The sequence below is a fragment of the Schistocerca americana genome, chromosome 1 (genome assembly GCF_021461395.2).
Source record: "Schistocerca americana isolate TAMUIC-IGC-003095 chromosome 1, iqSchAmer2.1, whole genome shotgun sequence".
Lineage (NCBI taxonomy): Eukaryota > Metazoa > Arthropoda > Insecta > Orthoptera > Acrididae > Schistocerca > Schistocerca americana.
The window spans coordinates 718,968,634-718,986,009 of NC_060119.1; the positions used below are offsets into that span (position 1 = coordinate 718,968,634).

The 17,376-nt window shown below is 42.9% G+C and overlaps 1 protein-coding gene across 1 annotated transcript in view; it reads left to right on the forward strand.

Annotated features, from left to right (window-relative positions):
* The window catches only part of LOC124593828 (peripheral plasma membrane protein CASK-like), a 703,051-nt gene that overhangs the window by 5,747 nt on the left and 679,928 nt on the right, over positions 1–17,376 (forward strand). The window contains exon 2 of the mRNA XM_047132179.1: positions 5,652–5,764. Within this exon, the coding sequence (XP_046988135.1) occupies positions 5,652–5,764 (113 nt within the window). The remainder of the gene's footprint in view (positions 1–5,651; positions 5,765–17,376) is intronic.

The window sequence follows — 17,376 nt, forward strand, 5'->3', positions numbered from 1 at the left end:
GTTGTAAAACTTCCCAAGTCTGTTCCTTCTCGCCGTCAACCAGAGAGGAAGACTGCGACAAATAATAAGAGTTGTTAGTTGCCGTTTACGCTTTTGAGCTTAAGTGTTTATGCAGAAATAATATGTGCCGGTATATTAAACATACAAAATATGTGAAAGTGTTTGGGTGGGACTAAACGGCGGTTCTAACAACTTCTGTAAACCTATGAGCACGAAATATTCATATTCGCCTGATCACAAGAATCTGTTGTTTTCAAGCTATAATGTGTGAATAAAACGAACTGTTTCACACTAGTGCGTTTCTTTTTCTCTGAAGTTGTTGAGAAGTTTTTCCACCAAGAATGTCATTATGTTCTCTATGTTTCTGCAAGAAATAGATGTTAGGAATACTGGTGTATAATTATGCACACGTTTTGATAACCTTCCTATAAATTTCACTGACTTTGCGTCATTCTCCAGTTACATGGGCTTTCTTCAGTGCGAAAGATGAAAGATAAATCCTATGCTAGGGTGGTTTGTTCAGCAAAGCTCTTGGTCGATTGCGTACATTATTCTTATCCAAATCGAGGCAGTGCTCGACCTCGGCGTAAAGGGACGTTAAAACTCTAAACTTTGCGTTCTTCCCCTTTGAAATACTATGACATTATTTTACCGGGATCTTTGAAGTGGCTCGCACAGTTACGTTCGTCAGTTACAGTTTTTCTTGGAACCTGACTTTGGGCTTTATTTTGGATTTTTGCAGTACACGTGTACGTGATTACTCGGCTATTCACAATAAAGTGCCTCGCAGAGATTTCAGTGAACCACCTTCAAGCTGTCTCTCTAGCTTTCCACTCTCGAACGGCACGCGGAAAAAACAAGCACTCGAATTTTTCTGTGCGAGCCCCTATTTCTCTTATTTTATCGTGATGATCATTTCTCCCTATGTAGGTGGGTGCCAACAGAATGTTTTCGCAGGATGACAGTTGGAAGCCTTGTAGTGATGGGCTGGAACTATTAAACTGCAGGTCATTCACTTCAATTTTTTTATCAGTTTAATGCACTTTTCTGGACAAGAACTGATTAAAACAAGCTATCAAATATTCTTAAAAACACGCGTTATCAGACAATATACTGCAGCTGTTTCTGTCACTGACAGTAGCTTAGCTTCAGAACAGTAAATAAATTACCCAGAAAAATACACCAGATTTTTGTGTATGAAGAAAGTAATCAGACTTTATTATTTTTGTGCACTGGAGATCCTGTAATCTGTCTTCAAAGTTACTCATTCCTCTGGACACAACTTTCTGTCGCTTCACTTGACAGATTAACTAGGAGTCCGTTAGAAAATTTTGTTTTTTGTACATGTGCGTACATATATATTTTCAACATCTTTGTTTCTCTGACTCGCACATGCAAGTTGTTCAGCTATTTTCGCTAAGTTTTCCTGGGTTTACAGTAGGCGTTTCTTCAGTTCCATGTTTTATTTACTGAACTGCATCAAAAATCTTCAGTTACCCTTTAAAGCAAGAAGAAGAGCAGAAATATTTTTAAATATCTCCTCTTGATAGTTTCTGATATTGTGTTCTTTTCAACTGTAGCAAAAACGTTCGTACAAGAGTATCTTTACTGATTTACCGTCTGCCTTCATCACTTTCAATTCCTAAATCAGGTGAACTAGAAGTATATTTATTTTCAGAAGAATTCAGTGGTTGTGCGTATGGGCCACATAACTATCCGCCTAGTCCAGGCATCACTCCCGTCCAGGGATCACTCCTCCATATTCTTCTGATATTACTAAATACATTTGCGACAAAATGGCGATAATTTCTGAATTTCATTAAAATTGTTCAGCAAAGTGTTAAAAGGTCTAAAATAAATTACAGGTGAAGTTGAAATTGATTTGCTGTGACACAAAAATATATAAATTGGTAATTGTATATGTGAAAGTTACTGATTGTAACCTACAGACCTACAAGTTATTAAACTTAGTAAGAAATCTCTAATCTGATTATTATTGATATAAATGTCACAAAACAGCTATTAATGGAAACATCAGTTAGGTCACAGTACTTACGAAGCCCTCAGCCACCGCCAACCGATTCGGCTCATATTTGCCAAATCGTTTGTGTTCAACCTGAAATGAAAGACACTAAGATAACTTAGCTCAGCCCCCTCCCTCCTCCTCCTCCCGATTTTTAGAAAAACACCCCTAAAATTCATTACGCGAAATCGACTCAGAACAGATGAGACCGATAGATAATTGAAACTGTGCATTGTACATCGTTATATATGGGGTGCAAGAACGCGTATTTTGCTAGAAATCCAGGAAAGAAACTTTTTGACAGTCGCTGTTGAACCGATGCAGTTACCGCTGTGCAACGAAAGCTCCGCTGCCGTAACGACCCAGGCATTCGGCTGATGAGCAGAGAAAACTTGATTCGATTTCCAAGTACAGTTTTTTTTTCTTTCTCGAAACTGGTAGGAACTGGGGGGGGGGGGGGGTTAATAAGGTCAACAGACTAAATCAGGAGGAATAATAATAGGGAAATAACTTTCTCAAATTAGTAACGAATTAAAATTATGCTTCGTTGTATAAAAACAATGCCCAGTAAGGAGTGCGAAGATGAGCATTCGGTCACGTTGTCGCGCAAGGAAGGAAAAAGAGCCCGGGTTGCAGTGGTAGTATACATAAAATAACGCAATCCTGCATAGCGCAATATTCCATCACAGCGTCGGGATGATTATTGCCTGAAGTTTTTCTGTAATTAACAGCAACTAATAATGAATTTAATCCTCGAAGTGCAGAAGAGATTTATCGTTTAACCAGATTCTTAGAAAAGTTTGCGTCACTTGCTCCGAATCCGGTAAACTGACAAATTAAAATTAAAATATATCTTGAGAACATTATGAAACCTTATGTTGCTGACAACAAGTTTTGAAGTAATAGTGACAAACTGCAAGTCTGTGTAACGGCCACATATGTTTATTTTTGTCGCCAAATTAAAAATTTTATTTTGAGGCTTACGATTTAAATCTGCATCAGCAAACGCAGCGGGAATTGCACTACCGCGCTGACCCATTAACGATTCACACCATAATTCATCATCAACTTTCAGCACCTGTTTTTCAGGCAATGCTATTACATGCGTGGTACACATCAAAATTAATTCCCAAAAAACGAATATTTTCAAATATAAACCAAGTTTGTTTTCTGCCGAATCTTCGAAAGGAACAATGTAATGGCTCGAAGATGGCATTCGCTGGATGTTCTTGGTGTCGGGAGTTTATTTGCTTTGAATGTGTGTATGGCAAGTATTATCCATCTAGTTGTTCGAAGGAAATTGAGGACATGTAACAGAGTGAGTAAATGAGACAATTGTGAAGCGTCCAGGATTAAATTTTTCTTTACTAAACCAAGCCGTTCCAGAAATTTATTTGCGTACTTCGTTGTTATTATTTATTGATTTACTTACCTTATTGACCGTCCTGTTGCTATCAATTCCGAAACGGAAAAAGACAAATAAAAAATGAATGTCCTTCTAAATAGAACACAGGTTCTCTGATCCCTGGGCAGATCCCTTGGTCGTTACGCAAATGGAGCTTTCATTGCACAGCGTTTACCTTACGGATACATAAGCGGCAGTGAAAAAAGAACTGTTCCTCGATTTCTATAAAAATACACGTTTTCACCCCATATGATAACGAAAAAATGTTCATTTCTCAATTATTTATCGATCTCGTCAGTTTTTAGTCGATTGCATGTCTGATCTTTAAGGGTTGTTTTCTCATAAATGAGGTGTTTGTGAACCAAAATATCTTAGCCTCCATCTTATGCTGTGTACAAGCTACCTGACACTTACGAGCTGACTCGGTTGGCCGCGTCTGAGGCCTTCGCCTTATTGGTAGAAAATGGAAAATACGCTTATTTATGAAATCTACGGAAAATGAGCAGTCCAATAAAGTTACGTAACTTTTAGTACAAAATGTTACTGCTTTGCTCGAAAAATTTTAGAACGGACATCTGCTTTCCTCTTTTTTCCAACAAAGTGACTTCTACCATCCAACACACACCACTGAGAACTTTGTTGCTAGATTTCTCTGATGGCACTGGTCTGCCTAAGCATCTTCTTCTATTTTAGATATGAGGTGGCAATGTTCCTTCGAATATCCTTGATACTTGTGGTCTCTTGAGATACGTTTTTGTCCAGTATGTCAAAGCTATGTCAGCAATTGTAATGAAAATTGGAGTATACCATTTTTCCCACGAACTACGGACATATGTTTTCTTCCAAACACAAGTCATGGTGGACTACGTCTGCCATATATTTGCTTTACTGTCTCACAAGATATGGCTGTTGGGTGAGCTACTTTTATTTTTATTCCGTCTATCGTCTAGAAACTGATACCTGAGGCACAATTAGATCAAAATTTCTTGCCGTTGTTACACAAGTGTTGTCATTCCATTTTACGCTGACTTGGTTGTGTGTGTCGAACAGGCAGACATCTGCTCTGCTTTCGAAGGGCAGTTAGCGTTCTTGTTCTGTCTTCTTGTAGCTGCCGCACAGAATCGCATCGTTTACATTTTTAGTAGAAATGGCACGTCTTTTAGGGGAACGACAGAGTCAAGTATTCTTTTCACAGTGGAGTTCGCGAAGGTTGAGAATTTTTCAGGGACATTCTTCCTACAGAAAAAGATTATAACAATAGCCGTTAGTATCAGACAAAGTCTAAAATGTGTACCTAAATCTGACAAGTTTCCTTTAAAAAATTGTCCAAGGAGGGTCGACCCTGTCATCATTTCATCGATCGAAAAATATTCATCAAAAATTTCCTCCTCCTGCAAGTTTTTATTCATAGTGACAGACGCCTGAACTTGAACCTATGGTCACTTTTAATGACATTCGCTTCGTTGTTATTCACAAAATGAAACATTACTTTCAGTTCAAGATAATTACGTGTAAGGCATTTTTTACATGCGACACAACTAGATTGTTATCTTCTGACCTATAATCTCTCTAGCTTGACAATGTGTATCACCACTTTGTTTTCGCACTGTTTTGCATATTTTTCAGTTTCTTTCATAACACTGTTTAGTGACTTTGGTGCCTAGTGACTATCACCTGCTCCCTAGGTTAAAAGAGCATTTGGCCGGAAAGCGATTCAGTTCCGACGACGATGTGAAAGAGGAGGTTCATAACATTCTGAACAGCATGGCGGCGAGCTGGTATGACATGGGCATACAAAAACTGCCACGGCGTCTGCAAAAATGCATCGACAGAAATGGTGATTTTGTCGAAAAATAGCTAAATGTTAAAGCTGTAAACTGGTGTAAACCATTGTAGAAATAAACAGGTCTTTGTACTTATAAAAAAATAGGAAACCTTACTTTTGGGATTACCCTCGTAAATCATGCGGAGAGATGAATGTCATGCAACAAGGTGTTTGCGCTTCGCCAGTTCGAAGGACTTTTTATGTGAGGGATGTAGCAGACCAGCAGCGAAACCTAAACATTGGATTAGTGCAGGACAAATGGTGAACAGATTAGTCCACTTGAAGGAGACAGTCGTTTTGAGGGAGAGCTAAGGAGTATCTGCAGTCGATGTGATAGGATGCAAGCAGGTGCTGCAGTGGCCGTGACTCACCACTCGTCTCTCTCTCTCTGCCCACAGGGGGCCGTTCAGCGTGGTGCGGCGCTGCATCCACCGGCAGACCAGCCAGCAGTTCGCCGTCAAGATCGTCGACGTCGCCAAGTTCACTTCCAGCCCCGGCCTCAGCACCGCAGGTCAGTAACCTGAACCAGCGCGGTTGGTTCTTTCTAGAGTAGTGGACAAGTCTTCCACGGTCCGTACCATTAATCCCACTGTCACTTAAAATACGTACACAGTGGGTGAGTGAGCCTTGTAAGCCCGTTATCACCACTGACTGAAGAAATATTAACAATAATGCATTTAACAGCAGTTGTTTCACGTACTGCGTTTGAGTCAAATCATTTTTTTATCATTTTTCATCAAATACTTGTCTCGTTACAACGAATTATGTATCCTATTATTATTATTATTATTATTATCATCATTAATCTGGTGCAGTTATTGGTGGAACCTCAATAGTTTCCCACCTTAGCCGGGCGTGCTAATGCCGTTGCTCGACGGGTGCGCTCTGGTATGTAATTAAGCAGGCTCCTAAAAGTGTATTCCTAGGCTTTCCCGGCAAATATGCCGCTTGAAAGCCTCTGTAGCATGCAGCCGCATAGATTAATGGTTGGAGAACGAATTTTCTACGGTGTAACGTGCCATCATTATCGTCAGGTTACTCCAGGTGACAGACGTCCTGGAGCAGTCGGTGCGGTATGTATACCGGTCGTCTTCCCGTCTTTCCCACTTCATTGACCCCGTGTGCGGACCAGTTAGTGTACCGACCGCGGTAGTGGGAGTAGCTAGCGCTCGGGAGTGGAGTTGCGGACCTCAGTCTGTGCTCCCCCTTCGCTGGGCTCGGTGTTCCGTTTCCGTTGCGCTTGGATAATTTTCAGTGCCGGAGTCCCCGCTTGACTAAGTTGGAATCCATTTTCCTAGTTGATGAGGTTCTCAAGTAGTCGGATTTCGATAGCCTCCTTTGTATACGAAGTCCCAATACTGGGATGTCTTATACATCTTAATTACTAAATTTTTGTTTTTCTTCTTCGTATTTCACTTCGTTGCTCAGCAACTGCTGATTTTGTAGGCTGTGTAGAGGTTGGTGTGCCGTTCATGTTCCATGCACCTTTCTTCAACCGGTTGGAAAACTGAAACAAAGCGTCTATCAGGAGAAAAGCCACACGGACCAGTACCTTCTCGCCCCTGGCTGTCATCAGCCATTTATAAATGGAAGGAGTGCTAAACGAGCTAGTCCACCGAGCTCGTGTGATTTCCGACAAAGAAAGCGTAAAACCGGAACTGGAGCAGTTCAGGGACGTGTTCCAGAGAACATATAGCGACCTCCAGATTCGATGTGCTTTCAAGCAAAAGACCACACCACAACCAACAACGAAGCCGGCAAAGACCAAATCCGATTCAGGGACAATAAAATACGACCTGGGACTCCTTAAATCTGGAGTGTATTACGTACTATGTGAGTGCCAGAACGCATGTGTCGGATAAACCATTCGCACAATTGAAGAAAGGTGCACGGAATACAAACGACACGCTGACCTCCGAAAGGCTACAAAAACTGCTAAACATTGCCTTGAAACCAGCCACAGAATGAAGTAAGAGGATACAAAAATTTTGCATAGCACATCCCACTATTGGGACTGTGTGGGCCTATACAATGAGGCAATAGAAATCTGGCTACATGAGAACCTCATCAACAAGGACAATGGATTTCAACTTAGTGAAGCGTGGGCTTCGGCACTGAAAACTATCCAGACACAGCGGAAACGGAACACCGAGCACGGTGAAGACAGTCCGCAGCTCATGGTCAAGTGGCTAGCTTTGCTGCCTCTGGATCACGGGGTCCCGGATTCGATTCCTGGCCTGTCTGGGGATTTACTCCGCCCGGGGACTCGGTGTTTATGTTATCATCATCATAATCATCATCATTAGTGTCAGTGCTCGATTGGATTGTGTAAAATATTGGACTGTGTAGAAACTGGGACTTTGTACAGGCGCTGTTGACCGCGCAGTTGAGCGCCCCACGAACCAGTCATCATCATCATCATCATCATCATCACGGCGAAGACAGAGCGCAGACTGAGGACCGCCAGTCGACTCCATCACCATGGCCGGCACATCTGTCAGTCAGGAGCATCCTGATGATAATGTCACGTCCACTGTCGAAACTTCGTTCTACAACGATAAATCAATCCGGCTGCATGCCCGAGAGACTTTCAAGCGGATTCCTAAAACTTTGAACTTCGATTTCTCGAAAACGCTTAGGAAGCGTATAGTACCAAAGCAGCATTTGTTACATTTATGTATGTACTATAGTCGTGCGAAAGACATGCAGAAATCTGTTACACGTTCGTTGTATGCTTTACTTATTAGCTGTGGGATAAACAGGAGAAAAAAAAATGAGTTTTGAGATTTTTCCCTTAAGGACAATTTGTCTAAAGATTTCGTGTAACGTAACAATGTTTCTGGCTTAAAATGACCTAAACTGGACATCACTGAATAAGGATATCTGCACTGAATTTAGACAGTCGTCTGAGAAGAAAATTTGATGAAGGCTGTTACGAAGGACTTTAAAATTAATTTGCCTTTTGGGCTTTGGAAATCATGAAGGAGTCATTGTATCTACAAGTGAGCTGGCAGGCCGTCCTCGACCAGCGACGGAATAGACAACTTGAATTGTGAAGATAGATAACAAGCCAGAGGTGCTGTGGATTTACCAGGGGTCTCGAGTCCGGCACTGGACAAGGCTGCCTGCGGATTGCGGTGTTTTATTACTGCCGCGTCCTCCCAGCGCGCTTCCCTTCAGATCTGGGATTGACCTGCCGCCAGGCAGCCCTCTGTCCGCCTTGAATAATACAGCCCTCTGCCAGGGATCGCCGCCTCCAGCTGCCGTGCTCTCAGCCTTTCACGTTCTGTAGGGAGGGAGAGAGAGAGAGAGAGAGAGAGAGAGAGAGAGAGAGAGAGAGAGGGGGGGGGGGTGGGGAGGTGAGGTGAGAGAGAGGGGGGGAGGGAAGGAGGGAGGTAACAGAGAACTTGAGGCGTGTTTTGATTTGCCGCGAAGCAGAAACCCCATAAATCCATCAACCAGCCGCGAAAGCGATTGCCCCCCCCCCCCCCCCCCCCCCACACACACACACACACTGGTCATACCGGACTCAAGAGTCCATTACCGCAGCAACGTATTTTCGCCATCTGCCCCTGGCTATTTCCTTCCATTCACCTTCAATACCTAGGCTCCTCAAATCAGCCTTCACATTGTCCTCCCATCTACGCCTCGGTCTCCCCACAGGACGTTTTCCCTCTAAGTGCCCTACCAGTACTCTGCGCGCTGCCCTGCCCTCATCCATTCGAGCTACGTTACCCGCCCCATCGCAGCCTACGTAATTTAATAATACTGATTACGTTAGGGCTTGAATAGAGTTCGTGAACCTCTTCGTTATGCAGTTTTCGCCACACTCCGCTAATGTCATCCCTTTTTGCTCCGAAAATTTTCCTCAAAATTTTGTTTTCAAATACTCCAAACGGGTTTTTATTTTGCACAGTGAGAGACCAAGTCTCACACCCATACAGCATAGCTGGAAGAATAATAATTTTGTATATTCTCTTCTTCAGTTCGGATTCAATTTCATTTCTCGAAGTGATGTCCACGCCTAGATACTTAAATGTGTTCACTTTTTCAAATTGCATGTCTCCAACTCTTAACATTTCCTGATCTACTGCTGTTGTCATTCTAGTAGTAACCAGGTATTTAGTTTCGTCTTCACTTATCCTTAGGCCTACATCTTCACTAGCCTTGATTAACGCATTCGCATTTGCTGTTACAGATTCTTTCCTATCGCTAATGATGATTAGATCGTCTGCATACCCTAATATCTTAATATTTCCATTTAACTCCACACACTCTGAATTATATGCTCCCATTCGTACAATATATTCTAGGACTAAATTAAAAAGTAGCGGAGACAGGGAATGTCCTGCTTAAGTCCGTTCTTTATTACAAATTCTTCTGACTCCAATTTCCCCACGCGTACACTCCTTTTGTGTTTTTCAAACTCGCTTCTATAAGTCTAACATACTTCTTTGGTATTCCAAGTTCCAAAAGAATTCTGTACAATTTTGATTGCAATACTGAAACATATGCTTTTGTAAAATCTATGAACAGATTATGAACTGGTTTATTGTATTCCCATTTCTTTTCCAATATTTGACGCAGGGTGAATATTTGGTCTACAGTTGATCTATTCTTCCGAAAGCCAGCTTGGTAATAGCTCACAATTTCATCTGCGTATGGTATGAGCCTGCTTAGCAGAATATTCGAGAAAATTTTGGAACATAATGGTAATAGCGATATCCCTCTATAATTACTACAATCTATTTTGTCACCCTTCTTAAAAATTAGGATCAGAATCGACTTCTGCCACTCTTCAGGTATCATCTGAGTTCCATACTTCAGTTATCTCTTTGTGAACTACTTCCACCAATTTTGTCCCCCATTTTTAACTAATTCTGCAGTTATGCAATCTGATTCTGGTGCTTTATGGTTTTTCAATTTGTTGATTGCATGTCTTACTTCGTTTAACGTTGGCTCAGGTATCTGGGGTTCTGCTGTATGTATTTCGTATGCCTGCTCATTTCCTGCTTCCAGGTATACTTTTAATAGATGCTCAAAATACGCCCTCCATTTACTTAATATAGCACTGGGGTCTGTCAGTATTCCCCCGGCATCCCCTCGAAGTGCATTTGTCCTAGCCTTGAACCTCCTTCCTGTACCCATTTATGTCTAGGTAAAGTTCCCAAATGTTGGTGAACTTGGGCAACTGCAAGAAAATCATCGGAATCGCAGTCTGCTCCCGTGAAAGTCCTAACATTTTCTATACTAGTGTGCCATCTCCGATCTACAAGAACATGATCAATTAGGTTCCGGGTGTGTCCATCCGGAGAGACCCAAGTTGCTTTATGAGTGTCCTTCCTTTTGAATGTGCTCTCAACACTCATGTCCTTTGAAACAGCAAAATTACCCACCCTTGTGCCATTATCATTCGAAATGTTATGCAAACTTTCTTTCCCAATTGTAGGCCGGAATGCTTCCTCCTTCCCTATCTTCGCATTAAATTCACCTGTGATTAATTTTGTCTCTTACGAGGAGAACTCATCCCACAGTTGATCTAGTTCTTCATAAAAGCCGTCTTTAACAACCTCTTCAGTGTCCTCAGTTGGTGCGTGTTCATTAATTACTACTAGTCTATTCCACCTGCCGGACAACACTATAACTGATAGTCGGTCACTAATGAACCTTATGTCTCTGATTGCGTGAAGCACTTTTCTCTGTACTGCGAAATCTGTTCCGAAGCTGTGAGCTTCCGCACCCCTATAGAAAAATGTATAGTTACCCCTCTTTATGCTACCCTCCCCCTGCAACCGAGTTTCTTGAATAGCTGTAATGTCTACATCGTATATATCTAATTCGTCTAATAATGTCTGGAACGTTCCTGGCCTGTTCAAACTTTTAACGTTCCATGTTCCCAACTAGAAAGTTCCTTTCGTGCTGAATCTCTTCGAAGTAGGTTCCGCCCGGAGATGCGAATGGGAACCTAGTTTACCTCCGGAATATTTTACTTAAAAGGGACCCATGCCCATTAATGTTGCTGATTCTTGATGAATAGATTTGATAGTAAGAGGAGAAGAAACAGAGATGGTTCATCACGCCATCGCCTGCTCCCCACCGGCTGTCCGCGACTGCTTATTTTTTGTATTCGCAGCTACCCTTCATATCTGAAGGCCGTATCCCCTAACCGCAACCTGGGGACGCGCTGTGCCGTGGTGGTAGGGGCCCACAAGACAGAAAGCGATGCCCGCGGACAATTTAATGTGCCGTGAGGCACAAAGGACTCCTTTAGTGAAGTAATATCTTCAACAACAGGAAGCTAACTCTATTGACTGACCACTTGGATCTCCCAGCTTGTATTCCCAAAAGCATTTTCGAAGCTTGTAGGAGGCGTGTGGCTGCACGTAATTGCACCGTGAGCTATTGACACGGTTCTCTGCGAGCACCTTCCATTTATTACGGAGCTCATACCACCACCATAACAGCATCAAACATCACTTAATGTACGATATTGTCACTTTTAGTGATTTCTGTACTGACGTTGCGTGTAATATAATAATTTGGCATTTAGACGTTGAAATTTCAAACGTGTATCACATTCGATGTTAGACTATTCCAGTTATCGTTTCTTGAGAAACAGTTTCATATAAAGCGCGATTCCGTGATGATGTTCCAAACATTCAGGGATGATGAAACGGGGAAGACATATTAAACCGAGGTAACGGACCCTTGTCGGGAAGCAATCGTGTTGGAAGCTAGAAGAGAAAACAGTTCTCATAGCTCTGACAGCAGAATCTATGTGCTGGTACTGCTGCTGCGAAGAATTGTTGCGTAGGCAACTTTCAGAGGACCAAAACAAGGAAAATGTTCTAGTAAACGTGGGCTCTAAACTGAACACCTTAAGAGCTATGGGTACTTGTTGAGTCTGAGAGATGTCTTTGACAGCGTGGAAGACGAACAAGTGTTCATAGCTCTTCAGTTATGAACTCGAGCACTGGTTTATTGGATTTTTCTTCTTCTTTTGTTCCGTAATACCTCCTCCAAAAATACGGAAACTGAACAGCCTGCAGAAGAGGAGATACATTTCACAGTATCGAAGACGAATAAGTGCTCATAGCTCCTCAGTTACGCATTTAGAGCCTATGTTTACTACACATTTTTCTCTGTTTTGGCGCATATTAACACCTCTGAAAGGGACTGTGTTCTGCGAACAGAGGACCGAAGCATACTTTGTGGCGTCGGCAGCGTGCTCCTTGCCTGACGCCACACTCACGAACGTCGCCTAAGGCGATAGCTGGCAACGCACGCGTAAGCGCCTTATTGGACCACTGTTTATGCTTCTGGCTACCGCTGAATAAATTCATGTGCCCAAAAACTGTCACTGTCGCTTGTCTTGTGTCCTTCGTGCCACTCCTAATGATCGCTACTGAGGCGAAGTACTTTCATCATACCAAAACTAAAATTGAAGTCAATGTTAAATGTCCTGCGCACTTCCTGAAACGCATGCTAAGGACAAAGCCGGTAGCATGACGCTTCTGACTGGAGTTTCATTCGTTCTTCGCACTGCGCATCGTCCCGCCACAAGTCCTCTTTCTAGGTGCGCATCACTGCAGTATTTAGTTGTCAACTCGCTACCTATTGAAGCCTTGATCCCGTAATGTTACGACAAATCAATACTCTGTCGATTTTGTTCTATACTCTGCCGGCATACAGCACATGCGCCATTTTTTATCTCCTCGTCGTGTTATATTTACTGGGTCTCTACCATCTGCGTGAAAGCCATTTGGATTTGTTCTCTGCCGCATCCATTCTTCTCGAATATTACTTGGTGTGGCTAGGCTTCCTTGGCATGGTTTGTTCGTCAGGTTTTGCACGGACCCTATGGACCACCTTCGTAGCAGACCCTCACGCTGTGAAAGATAACAGCTGGAGGCGACGAGATAAAAAGTAGCATGCGTGGCTTTCCTGTACATGCTGTGTCTCATAATGCCGTCCGATTTGCGCTTGACTTGGACGTTTAAAAGCGTAGTTCGCCATTCTATTTCTATAGTGAATTTTATGCTGGGATGGAGAGAGCTCAGAGGCTTAAACTCCTAGTCTTTCATTCCTGTGTAATAAAATCACAAATGTGCTATAAACGTGTCTGAAAAATCATGTGGGCTAAGTGCAGTTTTTTCAGAACCTTCTCTTCGAAATTTTCCACGAATAAACCTGCCGCAACAGGTGAAAGAGGCACCCCATAGCGACGCCACCAGTTCGTGCACAAGAGCAGCCGCTAAAGAGAGAGAGTGAGTGTAGATGTGAGAACGAATTCGAGAAGGTTAGTCATTTTAGAGCTGTATTTTTCGCTGATCGATTTGAAGGAATCAGAAAGCGGAATTCTGGTGAAGAGGGAGACGACCTGATAAGGTCCTGGTTATTAATTCGTAGATCTTCGATCCAGTGAATGAAATTTACAGTGTTTCTGATGTGATCCTGACATGTACCTAGGTGCTTAATACTGCCCTTAGATGATGTACCAGCTGGTACATAGCTGTACCTGTGCTGCTTACAATAGGCCACTAGAGGAATGTCTTGTCTGAGAATTTTTGGTTAGCTGTAAGGGCTTGGCGCTGCAGCAGCCAGTGTTTGTAAGTTTTTGATTATTTCCTTCACCAGGGACTGGCGTAGAAGTTCTGTGGTCTTTCTTTTCACTGTTTTCGTCGAATCTTCATATAATTTCACATATGCTGGCTCCTGGAACGAGTTCTAGGGGAGAGTTGCCTAAATCGTACCACTTGTCGGATTTTATTTATAAGGGGTAGTCAAATGAAAACCTAACACCGCATTCCTGGGCGTTTTGACTTCATGGCGCGCCGCAGTTTCTGCAAAGTGTCTCATAGCGCTGCGCACTGGTTGTTTGTGTCACGCTCGGGAAATAGGACGGAGGGCCCCTGCAGTTAAAAGAGGTCATGGTGACTTTGTCGGAACATAAGTTAACAGCTCTGGATTTCTTTGGCTGGGTGAGATGTGAGATGTTTCCACTGTTGGCTTTGTCGTTTGCGCTCTGGCTGTAGCACTGCTGTCGGACGGAATCATCCAGTTGCACGATAATGCCCACCCCCTCGCTGCCAATCGGACGAAGCGTACACTTCGGCGATTTGGCTGGGAAACTCTGAAATGTCCTCCATACGGCACGGATATTTCACTCTGTGGTTTTCACATCTTTTGCTCCCCCAGGACAGACATCGTCGGTTTCAGCCGAACGGGGAAGTGCAAGTGTAGATGCGGCCAACTGCGTTCTATGGAACAGGAATTGATTGTCACGCCTCCCAGTGGGGTAAATGTCGTAACGCATTTGGTGATGACTTTTGAATGGAATCATTCCATGGTCCTGTTGTTTGACTGCAACTCATATTATGGCGGAAACACGAAGTTACAAAAGTATTTAAACAATGCCATATTCAAGAACAGAATGTTGTCCTTGATATCTGATAAGAAGAACGGAAATACAGAGAAAAAAACGTCACTACACTTAATTTTCTAAAAGTCTGCAAGTGTGGCCACGATGGCACCGAAACAGAGGACGACCGAAGAAAGGCAGAAATACTGAATTCAGTGTTCCGAAACTGTTTCACTGCGGAAAATCGTAACACGGTCCCTGACTTCAGCCGTCGCACGGACGCCAAAATGGAAAATATTGAAATAAACGATATCGGAATTGAAAAACAACTGCTATCACTTAGTAGCGGAAAAGCATCCGGACCAGACGAGATACCCTTAAGATTCTACAGTGATTATGCTAAAGAACTTGCCCCCTTTCTATCAGCAATTTATCGTAGATCGCTGGAAGAACGTAAAGTACCTAGCGACTGGAAGAAAGCGCAGGTCGTTCCCATTTTCAAGAAGGGTCATAAATCAGATGCGAATAATTATAGGCCTATTTCGCTTACGTCAATCTGTTGTAGAATAATGGAACATGTTTTGTGTTCTCGTATTATGACGTTCTTAGATAATACAAATCTCTTTCATCATAACCAACATGGATTCCGCAAACAGAGATCATGTGAAACTCAGCTCGCCCTATTTGCCCAAGAAATTCACAGTGCCGTAGACACTGGCGAGCAGATTGATGCCGTATTCCTGGACTTCAGGAAGGCATTTGATACGGTTCCGCACTTACGTTTAGTGAAAAAAATACGAGCTTACGGAATATCGGACCAGGTTTGTGATTGGATTCAGGATTTCCTAGAAGAAAGAACACAACATGTCATTCTTAACGGTTCAAAATCTGCAGATGTAGAGGTAATTTCGGGAGTACCGCAGGGAAGCGTGATAGGACCTTTATTGTTTACAATATACATAAATGACTTAGTTGACAACATCGGTAGCTCCGTGAGGCTATTTGCAGATGACACGGTTGTCTACAAGAAAGTAGCAACATCAGAAGACTCGTACGTACTCCAGGAGGACCTACAGAGGATTAATGCATGGTGCGACAGCTGGCAGCTTTCCCTAAACGTAGATAAATGTAATATAATGCTCATACATAGGGGCAGAAATCCATTCCAGTACGATTATGCCATAGGTGGTAAATCATTGGAAGCGGTAACGACCGTAAAATACTTAGGAGTTACTATCCGGAGCGATCTGAAGTGGAATGATCACATAAAACAAATAGTGGGAAAAGCAGGCGCCAGGTTGAGATTCATAGGAAGAATTCTAAGAAAATGTGACTCATCGACGAAAGAAGTAGCTTACAAAACGCTTGTTCGTCCGATTCTTGAGTATTGCTCATCAGTATGGGACCCTTACCAGGTTGGATTAATAGAAGAGATAGACATGATCCAGCGAAAAGCAGCGCGATTCGTCATGGGGACATTTAGTCAGCGCGAGAGCGTTACGGAGATGCTGAACAAGCTCCAGTGGCGGACACTTCAAGAAAGGCGTTACGCAATACGGAGAGGTTTATTATCGAAATTACGAGAGAGCACATTCCGGGAAGAGATGGGCAACACATTACATCCGCCCACATATATCTCGCGTAATGATCACAACGAAAAGATCCGAGAAATTAGAGCAAATACGGAGACTTACAAGCAGTCGTTCTTCCCACGCACAATTCGTGAATGGAACAGGGAAGGGGGGATCAGATAGTGGTACAATAAGTACCCTCCGCCACACACCGTAAGGTGGCTCGCGGAGTATAGATGTAGATGTAGATGTAGATGTCACAAATTAGGAATCTGGTTTTCTAATTTGTACCACTGTGCGCGTAAATTGTACCACCGTTATGAATTACGTCCCTGTGTTTAAAGATACAGGGTGACAATGATCTGTATGAAATAAAATCGTTATAATTTCTGAACAGTTTGCGTTAGGACGTTCAAACTGCACGGTTGTCCGCGGGGCATGATGGGAATTATTATGGGCATGCGTGGTTTGGTTTAGTGACGAAGCCCACTTTCATTTGGATGGATTAATCAGTAAGCAAATTTGGCGCATTTAGGGGACTGAGAATTCGCATTTCGCGATCGGAAAGTCTCTTCACCCTCAGCGGGTGACCGTGTGATGTGCAATATCCAGTCGTGGAATAATCGATGGGATATTTATTGAAAGCGCGGTGACTACCGAACGGTACGTGAAGGTTTTGAAAGATGATTTCATCCCTATTATCCGAAGGGTCCCTGATTTCGACAAGATGTGGTTCATGCTGGGATACCCAGAGCCCACTGGTATGGGCCTCGATTGACCGCCACATTCTCCGGGTCAGAACACACGTGGCTCCTAGTAAAGACAATGTGTACAGCAATAACCCCAAAACCATTGCTGATGGACGTTTACGTGTCCAACAAAATGTGCGCACGCCGTAGTTCATAACTAAGTTACATTTTTTTCGTATGGTTCAATAATTGTCATTCTGTATGCACCAGGATACGTTTAAGGAAATATTCTTTATTTTAGTTCTTACATCACTGAAACTTCCTGGCAGATTAAAATTGTGTGCTGGAACGAGACTCGAACTCGGGACCTTTGCCTCTCATTCTGGAAACATCCCCCAGGCTGTGCCTAAGCCATGTCTCCACAATATCCTTTCTTTCAGGAGTGCTAGTTCTGTAGGGTTCGCAGGAGAGCTTCTGTAAAGTTTGGAAAGTAGGAGACGAG